General features: G+C 47.8%; 1 protein-coding gene across 4 annotated transcripts in view; it reads right to left on the bottom strand.

Moving 5' to 3' along the window:
• The window catches only part of LOC110536207 (calsenilin), a 75,038-nt gene that overhangs the window by 45,935 nt on the left and 18,502 nt on the right, over nucleotides 1–10,601 (bottom strand). For 2 of the 4 annotated variants that reach the window (XM_036936089.1, XM_036936087.1), the window contains exon 3: nucleotides 8,598–8,600. The exons of the other annotated variants lie outside the window; for them this stretch is intronic. In XM_036936089.1, coding sequence (XP_036791984.1) covers nucleotides 8,598–8,600 — 3 coding nt within the window. The remainder of the gene's footprint in view (nucleotides 1–8,597; nucleotides 8,601–10,601) is intronic. 4 annotated transcript variants of the gene reach the window in all.

Genomic DNA, 10,601 nt, shown 5'->3' on the forward strand with positions numbered 1-10,601 from the left:
GTAGAGAGAGAGAGAGTAGAGAGAGAGAGAGAGAGTAGAGAGAGAGAGAGAGAGTAGAGAGAGAGAGAGTAGAGAGAGAGTAGAGAGAGAGAGAGAGTAGAGAGAGAGTAGAGAGAGAGAGAGAAGAGAGAGAGAGAGAGAGAGAGTAGAGAGAGAGAGAGAGAGATAGAGAGAGAGAGAGAGTAGAGAGAGAGTAGAGAGAGAGAGAGTAGAGAGAGAGTAGAGAGAGAAGAGAGAGAGAAGAGAGAGGAGAGAGAGTAGAGAGAGAGTAGAGAGAGAGAGAGAGTAGAGAGAGCGAGAGAGAGAAGAGAGAGAGTAGAGAGAGAGAGAGAGAGTAGAGAGAGAGTAGAGAGAGAGAGAGAGAGTAGAGAGAGAGAGAGAGAGAGAGAGAGAGTAGAGAGAGAGAGAGAGAGAGAAGAGAGAGAGTAGAGAGAGAGAGAGAGATAGAGAGAGAGAGAGTAGAGAGAGAGTAGAGAGAGAGAGAGAGAGTAGAGAGAGAGTAGAGAGAGAGAGAGAAGAGAGAGAGAGAGAGAGAGAGTAGAGAGAGAGAGAGAGAGATAGAGAGAGAGAGAGAGTAGAGAGAGAGTAGAGAGAGAGAGAGTAGAGAGAGAGTAGAGAGAGAAGAGAGAGAGAAGAGAGAGGAGAGAGAGTAGAGAGAGAGTAGAGAGAGAGAGAGAGTAGAGAGAGCGAGAGAGAGAAGAGAGAGAGTAGAGAGAGAGAGAGAGAGTAGAGAGAGAGTAGAGAGAGAGAGAGAGAGTAGAGAGAGAAGAGAGAGAGAAGAGAGAGTAGAGAGAGAAGAGAGAGAGAAGAGAGAGTAGAGAGAGAGTAGAGAGAGAGAGATAGAGTAGAGAGAGAGAGAGAGAAGAGAGAGAGTAGAGCGAGAGAGAGAGAGATAGAGAGAGAGAGAGAGTAGAGAGAGAGTAGAGAGAGAGAGAGAGTAGAGAGAGAGTAGAGAGAGAGAGAGAGAAGAGAGAGAGTAGAGAGAGAGAGAGAGAGAGTAGAGAGAGAGAGAGAGAGATAGAGAGAGAGAGAGAGAGAGAGTAGAGAGAGAGAGAGTAGAGAGAGAGTAGAGAGAGAGAGAGAGAAGAGAGAGAGTAGAGAGAGAGAGAGAGAGAGAGAGAGTAGAGAGAGAGAGAGAGAGAGAGAGAGTAGAGAGAGAGAGAGAGAGATAGAGAGAGAAAGAGAGAGAGTAGAGAGAGAGAGTAGAGAGAGAGAGAGAGAGAGAGGAGAGAGAGAGAGAGATCAAAGAATAGGCCAAAGAACCAAAGAGCCTGACCTTTCACAAACATCATGCACAGCCACCTCTTTCTTCTCTTCTTCTCTCTCTCTCCACTGAGTCTCTCTGTCTGCTTCTCCCACTGTCCACATTTCTCATGTTTAACTTTCCCTCTCTCCTCTCCTGTTCCATGATCACGTGTAAAATAAATGAAATATACAACCTGTAACACGTGGACTTGAGGAACTGTAGAAACTGTTGTAAAAGTTGGGTCTTAACTAAACAGCTACACGAAGTACAAAATTGGTCATATAACCATGCTTATGACAAAATCCAAGCTGTGTAATGACTTACAATACCCACTAGTGGGTGCTAGCACCACGTATGCAGCAGAGCCATGTTTACCAGTCTACAGTTCTGGTATACAAGAATGCTGACTGAGGTTTGTGATCTGATATCGTCAGTCATAATAATCAGCCAGAGATGAAACATGAGAGGATGGATCAAATAATAGTTCAGCCTATTTAAAGAATCACATGGAGCATTACTCAGCTGTTCTAGAGAAACAGCCATGATCATTTAACATGGACACGTCTCAGAGGAGGAAGGATCAGTGAATTCCATAAACATTTAAATAATGAAACATTTATAAAGTTATCCTTTTTAGTTAGCTATTATGGTGACAAAGATGTAGGCTGTGTGTAGCGGTTAGCGGTTATGATATGAAAATTTGCCTTGGAAAGGTTTTTTCACCTGGTTACAGACAGCTGACGTGTTGTGCATTGAAGTCCACAAGCTAAGGGAAAAGGTGAGAGGAGGAGAGCGTGTAGATGCGAGAAGGAATTATGCAACAAGCAAAATTATCATGCTGTTTGTATGTTTCTACTATGAAAGTGAACTGTGTTTGCGTGTGATCAGTGGTGTATTCGATTCTGTTGACAAATATAACGAAACAGGGATAAACATACCTGAATTTGACCAATAGAAACTATCGTTTGCAACTGTTGGACTACTGATTACCCCCTAGATCAGCAGGCAAGAGTGTGCAAGGTGGTATTGAATGTGTCATTGTCTGTCACCTTGATTACTAAAATGTTTCTCTTGATCTGTTCACCTACGTTGTAAACTTTCATTTCATTCATAGATCTAATCTTCCTCCAACCTCATGGTGGGTATAGGGAACATCAGAGTATCATGTAGCAGCCTAAACATATCGATGTTACATTGCGCTGGGTGAATGGAATATGAATGACAGTCATCCAATATGCTGTAATAGAAATAAGGCCATGCTCATTAAAAATGATTATCGTCCTCCCTCATCCTAAACGTCACCGATCGCCACCGGTATAGACCTACAATGGGTCACATGGTTGGTTGTTCCTATATTCCTCTTTACTTTCACAGTGTCTCAAGGACGATATAAATTCAAAACAGGAACCCAAATGGAAACAAAATAAACAAATTTGATCACACAGATGTTACTAATGCTTCCACTACAGGCAACTCTATATATATTTTGAATTGGTCTAATGAAGAAAGTTTATGCATTTATTCATTCATTCATTCCAAAATAATAGTCTGGGACCCAATGCCCAGCCACTTTCTGGGTTGCAGCTAGAATTATGGAAGGTAAAGTTAATATGTTCATGCACAGGGAGGGTCACCAGGGTTACGGTTCAAGTGGGGTCATTTTACCGTAAAGATTAATCATGGGGGGTAGTCCTCATATCTTACTTTATCTCTTTCCTCTCACCCTCTCACCCATCTTAATCTCAATTAAGTCTAACTCATACCAATCCCTCTTCTACTTATTACAATCACCCACAGCTAGGCAATTAAAGAGAATAACTTTTTATTTAAGATGAACTCAGACTGACCTACAGTACACAACACAACACTCCTCCTTTTCTCTCATTTATCTCTCTCTCTCTCTCTCTCTCTCTCTCTCTCTCTCTCTGACCTATTGCTCTCGCCCTGTTTGTCTCCTCTCTATACCTCTCTCTCTCTCTCTCTCTCTCTCTGACCTATTGCTCTCGCCCTGTTTGTCTCCTCTCTATACCTCTCTCTCTCTCTCTCTCTCTCTCTCTCTCTCTCTCTCTCTGACCTCTCTCTCTCTCTCTGACCTCTCACTCTCTCCCTGTCTGTCTCCTCTCTCTCTCTCTCTCTCTCTCTCTCTCTCTGACCTATTACTCTCGCCCTGTCTGTTTCCACTCTCTCTCCTTCTCTCTGTTGATATTGAACACACTGTCTGACCCTGTCTTGATCATTCTCATCAACCCTCTCCCCAACCTCTAAGTCTCTCTCTCTCTTTCCCTCTGGTACATACAGTAATGCATCTCTGTTTATAGCTGCTGCTCATTAGCTGGGGCCTAGGTGAAGGCTAACTCAACAGTGTGTAATATCACAAACCCTAGGGCTTTCCTGTGTACCCTCCTCCCCTTTCCCCCTCTATCTCTGCCCCCCTCTCTACCTCTCTCTTTCTTTCCCAGTCTCCATCTCTAGCTGTCTCTTCCTCCCCCTCTCTATCTCTCTCTTCCTCTGCCGCTATATCTTTCTCTTCCTCCCCCTCTCTATCTCTCTCTTCCCATGTCGCTATATCTTTCTCTTCCTCCCCCTCTCTATCTCTCTCTTCCTCCCCCTCTCTATCTCTCTCTTCCCCCGTCGCTATATCTCTCTCTTCCTCCCCCTCTCTATCTCTCTCTTCCTCCCCCTCTCTATCTCTCTTTTCCTCTGCCGCTACATCTTTCTCTTCCTCCCCCTCTCTATCTCTCTTTTCCTCTGCCGCTACATCTTTCTCTTCCTCCCCCTCTCTATCTCTCTCTTCCTCTGCCGCTATATATTTATCTTCCTCGCCCTCTCTATCTCTCTTTTCCTCTGCCGCTATATCTTTCTCTTCCTCACCCTCTCTATCTCTCTTTTCCTCTGCCGCTATATCTTTCTCTTCCTCGCCCTCTCTCTCTCTATCAATTCAATTTCAATATAAGGGGCTTTATTGGTATGGCAAACATATGTTCACATTGCCAAAGCAAGTGAAATAGATAATAAACAAAAGTGAAATAAATAATAAAAAATGAACAGTAAACATTACACTCACAACAGTTCCAAAAGAATAAAGACATTTAACATGTCATATTATGTATAATGTTGTAACGATGTGCAAATAGTTAAAGTACAAAAAGGAAAATAAATAAATAAAAGTTGTATTTACAATGGTGTTTGTTCTTCACTGGATACCCTTTTCTTGTGTCAACAGGTCACAAATATTGCTGCTGTGATGGCACACTGTGGTATTTCACCCAGTAGATATGGGAGTTTATCAAAATCGGGTTTGTTTCATAAGTCTTTGTGGGTCTGTGTGATCTGAGGGAAATATGTGTCTCTAATATGGTCATACATTTGGCAGGAAGTTAGGAAGTGCAGCTCAGTTTCCACCTCATTTTGTGGGCAGTGTGCACATAGCCTGTCTTCTCTTGAGAGCCAGGTCTGCCCACGACGGCCTTTCTCAATAGCAAGGCTATGCTCACTGAGTCTCTCTACCTCTCTCTCTCTCCCGCTCTATCTCACTCTACCCCCCCACCCCCCGTGCTTTTCAATTTAGATTTTTCAACCTCTCCCTGACCCAGTCTGTACTGCCTACATGTTTCAAGCAGACTACCATAGTCCCTGCGTCCCATATGACCCCTACAGACCCACAGATGATGCAATCTCTATTGCACTCCACACTGCCCTTTCCCACTTAGGCAAAAGGAACACCTACGTGAGAATGCTGTTCATTGACTACAGAACTGAATTCAACACCATAGTGCCCTCCAAGCTCATCACTAAGCTAAGCACTCTGGAACTAAACACCTCTCTCTGCAACTGGATCCTGGACTTCCTGACGGGACACCCCCAGGTGGTGAGGGTAGGCAACAACATATCCGCCACGCTGACCCTCAACACAGGAACCCCTCAGGGGTGTGTGCTTAGTCCCCTCCTGTACTCAATGTTGACCCACAACTGCTTGGCTGTGCATGACTCCAACACCATCATTAAGTTTGCAGATGACACGACGGTTGTAGGCCTGACAACAGATGACGATGAGACAGCCTAGGAGGTCAGATACCTGGCAATGTGGTGCCAGGACAACAACCCTCCCTCAACATCAGCTCAAAGGAGCTGATCGTGGACTATAGGAAACGGAGGGCTGAGCACGCCCCCATCCACATCGACAGGGCTAAAGTGGAGCGGATCGGGAGCTTCAAGTTCCTGGGTGTCCACATCACTAAGGGTCTATCATGGTCCAAACACAACAACACAGTCGTGAAGAGGGCACGACAATGCCTCTTCCCCTTAGGAGGCTGAAAATATTTGGCATGGGCCCTCAGATCCTCAAATATTTATACAGCTGCACCATTGGGAGCATCTTGACTGACTACATCACCACTTGGTATGGCAACAGCTTGGCATCCAACAGCAAGGTGCTACAGAGGGTAGTGTGTATGGCCCAGTAAATCACTGGGGCCAAGCTCCCTGCATCAAGGACTTCTATACCAGGTGGTGTCAGAGGAAGGCCCACTCTAAAATGTGCAGTTTTGTCACACATCACAATGCCACAGAGTTTTGAGGGAGCGTGCAATTGGTATGCTGTCTGCAGGATTGTCCACCAGAGCTGTTGCCAGATAATTGAATATTAATTCTACCATAAGCTGCCTCCAATGAAATTTTAGGAAATTTGACAGTACATCCAACTGGCCTCATAATCATGTGTAACCACGCTAGCCCAGGACCTCCACATCCGGCTTCTTCACCTGCGGGATCTGAGACCAGCCACCCGGACAGCTGAGGAGTAATTCTATCTTTAATAAACCCCTTTTGTGGGGAAAAACTCATTCTGATTGGCTGGGCCTGGCTCCCCAGTGGGTGGGCCAATGCCCTCCCAGGCACCCCTGCCCAGTCATGTAAAATCAATATCTTAGGGCCTAATGAATTTATTTCAATTGACTGATTACCTTATTAAACTGTAACTAAACTGTAACTTATTAAACTGTAATTAAAATCATTGAAATTGTTGCATATTGTGTTTATATTTGTGTTCAGTATAATTGAAGAAATCTGTTCCAGAGGATTCCATAATAGAGAGACACGTGATCGTATACATAAATATAACCAAGGATGGAAATTATTATGTGTCATGTATTGTCATGTTGTGTCTTTCTGTCCTTTCCTTTCACCCTGTCTCCCTCTGCTGGTCGTATTAGGTTACCTTTTCTCCCCCGCTTTCCCCCAGCTGTTCCTTGTCTCCTCTAACTACCTCATCCACCCCTTTTCCCACCTGTTCCCTTTTTCCCTCTGATTAGGTCCCTATATCTCTCTCTGTTTCTGCTCCTGTCTTTGTCGGATTCTTGTTTGTTGTGTTTCATGCCTGAACCAGACTATCGTCATGTTTGCTGTAACCTTGTCCTGTCCTGTCGGAATCTGCCGGCCTGTCTGAACCTACCTATGTTTGGTTATTAAAGAAGCTCTGTTAAGTTAATTCGCTTTTGGGTCCTCATTCACTCACCGTGACAGAAGAATCCGACCAAGAATGGACCCAGCGACTTCGGATCCTCTCCACTCAGCCGTCGAGATCCAGGGAGCGATGCTAGGCAGACACGAGCAGGAATTGTCTGCTGCTCGACATGCCGTTGAGACCCTGGCCACCCAAGTCTCCAACCTCACAGAACAGGTTCACCATCTCCGCCTCGATCCACCGGCCACTTCCAGGGCTTTCGAATCTCCGGAGCCCAGAATCAATAACCCGCCGTGTTACTCTGGGGAGCCCACTGAATGCCGCTCGTTCCTCACCCAGTGTGATATTGTGTTTTCTCTCCAGCCCAACACTTACGCCAGGAGCACTGCTCGTGTCGCCTACGTCATATCTCTCCTTACTGGACGGGCTCGTGAGTGGGGCACGGCAATCTGGGAGGCAAGGGCTGAGTGTACTAACCAGTATCAGGACTTTAAGGAGGAGATGATACGGGTTTTTGATCGATCTGTTTTTGGGGAGGAGGCTTCCAGGGCCCTGTCTTCCCTATGTCAAGGCAATCGATCCATAACTGACTACTCTATTGAGTTTCGCACTCTTGCTGCCTCCAGTGGCTGGAACGAGCCGGCCTTGCTCGCTCGTCTTCTGGAGGGTCTCCGCGCAGAGGTAAAGGATGAGATTCTCTCCCGGGAGGTTCCTTCCAGCGTGGATTCCTTGATTGAACTCGCTATTCGCATTGAGCGACGGGTTGATCTTCGTCACCGAGCTCGTGGAAAGGAGCTCGCGCTCTCCGTTGCCCCCCTCTCCGCATCACTACCATCTTCCTCTGCCGGCTCGGGAGCTGAGCCTATGCAGCTGGGAGGTATCCGCATCTCGACTAAGGAGAGGGAACGGAGAATCACCAACCGCCTCTGTCTCTATTGCGGTTCTGCTGGTCATTTTGTCACTTTATGTCCAGTAAAAGCCAGAGCTCATCAGTAAGCGGAGGGCTACTGGTGAGCGCTACTACTCCTGTCTCTCCTTCAAGATCCTGCACTACCTTGTCGGTCCATCTACGCTGGACCGGTTCGTCAGCTTCCTGCAGTGCCTTAATAGACTCTGGGGCGGAGGGCTGTTTTATGGACGAGACCTGGGCTCGGGAACATGACATTCCTCTCAGACAGTTAAGGGAGTCCACGGCCTTGTTCGCCCTGGATGGTAGTCCTCTCCCCAGGATTCAGCGTGAGACGCTACCTTTAACCCTCACTGTTTCTGGTAATCATAGCGAAACCATTTCTTTTTTAATTTTTTGTTCACCTTTTACACCTGTTGTTTTGGGCCATCCCTGGCTAGTTTGTCATAATCCTTCCATTAATTGGTCTAGTAATTCTATCCTCTCCTGGAACGTCTCTTGTCATGTGAAATGTTTAATGTCTGCTATCCCTCCTGTTTCCTCTGTCTCTTCTTCACAGGAGGAGCCTGGTGATTTGACAGGGGTGCCGGAGGAATATCACGATCTGCGCACGGTGTTCAGTCGGTCCAGGGCCACCTCTCTTCCTCCACACCGGTCGTATGATTGTAGTATTGATCTCCTTCCGGGAACCACTCCCCCCCGGGGTAGACTATACTCTCTGTCGGCTCCCGAACGTAAGGCTCTCGAGGATTATTTGTCTGTAGCTCTTGACGCCGGTACCATAGTCCCCTCCTCCTCTCCCGCCGGAGCGGGGGGGTTTTTTTGTCAAGAAGAAGGACGGGTCTCTGCGCCCCTGCATAGATTATCGAGGGCTGAATGACATAACAGTGAAGAATCGTTATCCGCTTCCTCTTATGTCTTCAGCCTTCGAGATCCTGCAGGGAGCCAGGTTTTTCACTAAGTTGGACCTTCGTAACGCTTACCATCTCGTGCGCATCAGGGAGGGGGACGAGTGGAAGACGGCGTTTAACACTCCGTTAGGGCACTTTGAATACCGGGTTCTTCCTTTCGGCCTCGCTAACGCTCCAGCTGTCTTTCAGGCATTAGTCAATGATGTCCTGAGAGACATGCTGAACATCTTTGTTTTCGTTTACCTTGACGATATCCTGATTTTTTCACCGTCACTCCAGATTCATGTTCAGCACGTTCGACGTGTCCTCCAGCGCCTTTTAGAGAATTGTCTTTTTGTGAAGGCTGAGAAGTGCACTTTTCATGCCTCCTCCGTCACATTTCTCGGTTCTGTTATTTCCGCTGAAGGCATTAAGATGGATCCCGCTAAGGTCCAAGCTGTCATTGATTGGCCCGCCCCTAAGTCACGCATCGAGCTGCAGCGCTTTCTCGGCTTCGCGAACTTCTATCGTCGTTTCATCCGTAATTTCGGTCAGGTGGCAGCTCCTCTCACAGCCCTTACTTCTGTCAAGACGTGCTTTAAGTGGTCCGTTTCCGCCCAGGGAGCTTTTGATCTCCTCAAGAATCGTTTTACATCCGCTCCTATCCTTGTTACACCTGACGTCTCTAGACAGTTCGTTGTCGAGGTTGACGCGTCAGAGGTGGGCGTGGGAGCCATTCTTTCTCAGCGCTCCCTCTCTGACGACAAGGTCCACCCATGCGCGTATTTTTCTCATCGCCTGTCGCCGTCGGAACGTAACTATGATGTGGGAAACCGCGAACTGCTCGCCATCCGGTTAGCCCTAGGCGAATGGCGACAGTGGTTGGAGGGCGCGACCGTTCCTTTTGTCGTTTGGACTGACCATAGGAACCTTGAGTACATCCGTTCTGCCAAACGACTTAATGCGCGTCAGGCGCGTTGGGCGCTGTTTTTCGCTCGTTTCGAGTTCGTGATTTCTTATCGTCCGGGCTCTAAGAACACCAAGCCTGATGCTTTATCTCGTCTCTTCAGTTCTTCAGTAGCCTCCACTGACCCCGAGGGGATTCTCCCTGAGGGGCGTGTTGTCGGGTTGACTGTCTGGGGAATTGAGAGGCAGGTAAAGCAAGCGCTCACTCACACTCCGTCGCCGCGCGCTTGTCCTAGGAACCTTCTTTTCGTTCCCGTTCCTACTCGTCTGGCCGTTCTTCAGTGGGCTCACTCTGCCAAGTTAGCCGGCCACCCTGGCGTTCGGGGTACGCTTGCTTCCATTCGCCAGCGTTTTTGGTGGCCCACCCGGGAGCATGACACGCGTCGTTTCGTGGCTGCTTGTTCGGTCTGCGCGCAGACTAAGTCCGGTAACTCTCCTCCTGCCGGCCGTCTCAGGCCGCTTCCCATTCCCTCTCGACCGTGGTCTCACATCGCCTTAGATTTTGTCACCGGACTGCCTTCGTCAGCGGGGAAGACTTATTCTTACGGTTGTCGATAGGTTCTCTAAGGCGGCTCATTTCATTCCCCTTGCTAAGCTTCCTTCTGCTAAAGAGACGGCACAAATCATCATCGAGAATGTTTTCAGAATTCATGGCCTTCCGTCAGACGTCGTTTCGGACAGAGGTCCGCAATTCACGTCTCAATTTTGGAGGGAGTTTTGCCGTTTGATTGGGGCTTCCGTCAGTCTCTCTTCCGGCTTTCACCCCCAGTCTAACGGTCAAGCAGAACGGGCCAATCAGACTATTGGTCGCATCTTACGCAGTCTTTCTTTTCGCAACCCTGCGTCTTGGTCAGAACAGCTCCCCTGGGCAGAATACGCCCACAACTCGCTTCCTTCGTCTGCGACCGGGCTATCTCCTTTTCAGAGTAGCCTCGGGTACCAGCCTCCGCTGTTCTCATCTCAGTTCGCCGAGTCCAGCGTCCCCTCCGCTCAGGCTTTTGTCCAACGTTGCGAGCGCACCTGGAAGAGGGTCAGGTCTGCACTTTGCCGTTATAGGACGCAGACTGTGAGGGCTGCTAATAAGCGTAGAACTAAGAGTCCTAGATATTGTCGCGGTCAGAGAGTTTGGCT

Source organism: Oncorhynchus mykiss, chromosome 11 (genome assembly GCF_013265735.2).
Source record: "Oncorhynchus mykiss isolate Arlee chromosome 11, USDA_OmykA_1.1, whole genome shotgun sequence".
In the NCBI taxonomy this organism is placed as follows: domain Eukaryota; kingdom Metazoa; phylum Chordata; class Actinopteri; order Salmoniformes; family Salmonidae; genus Oncorhynchus; species Oncorhynchus mykiss.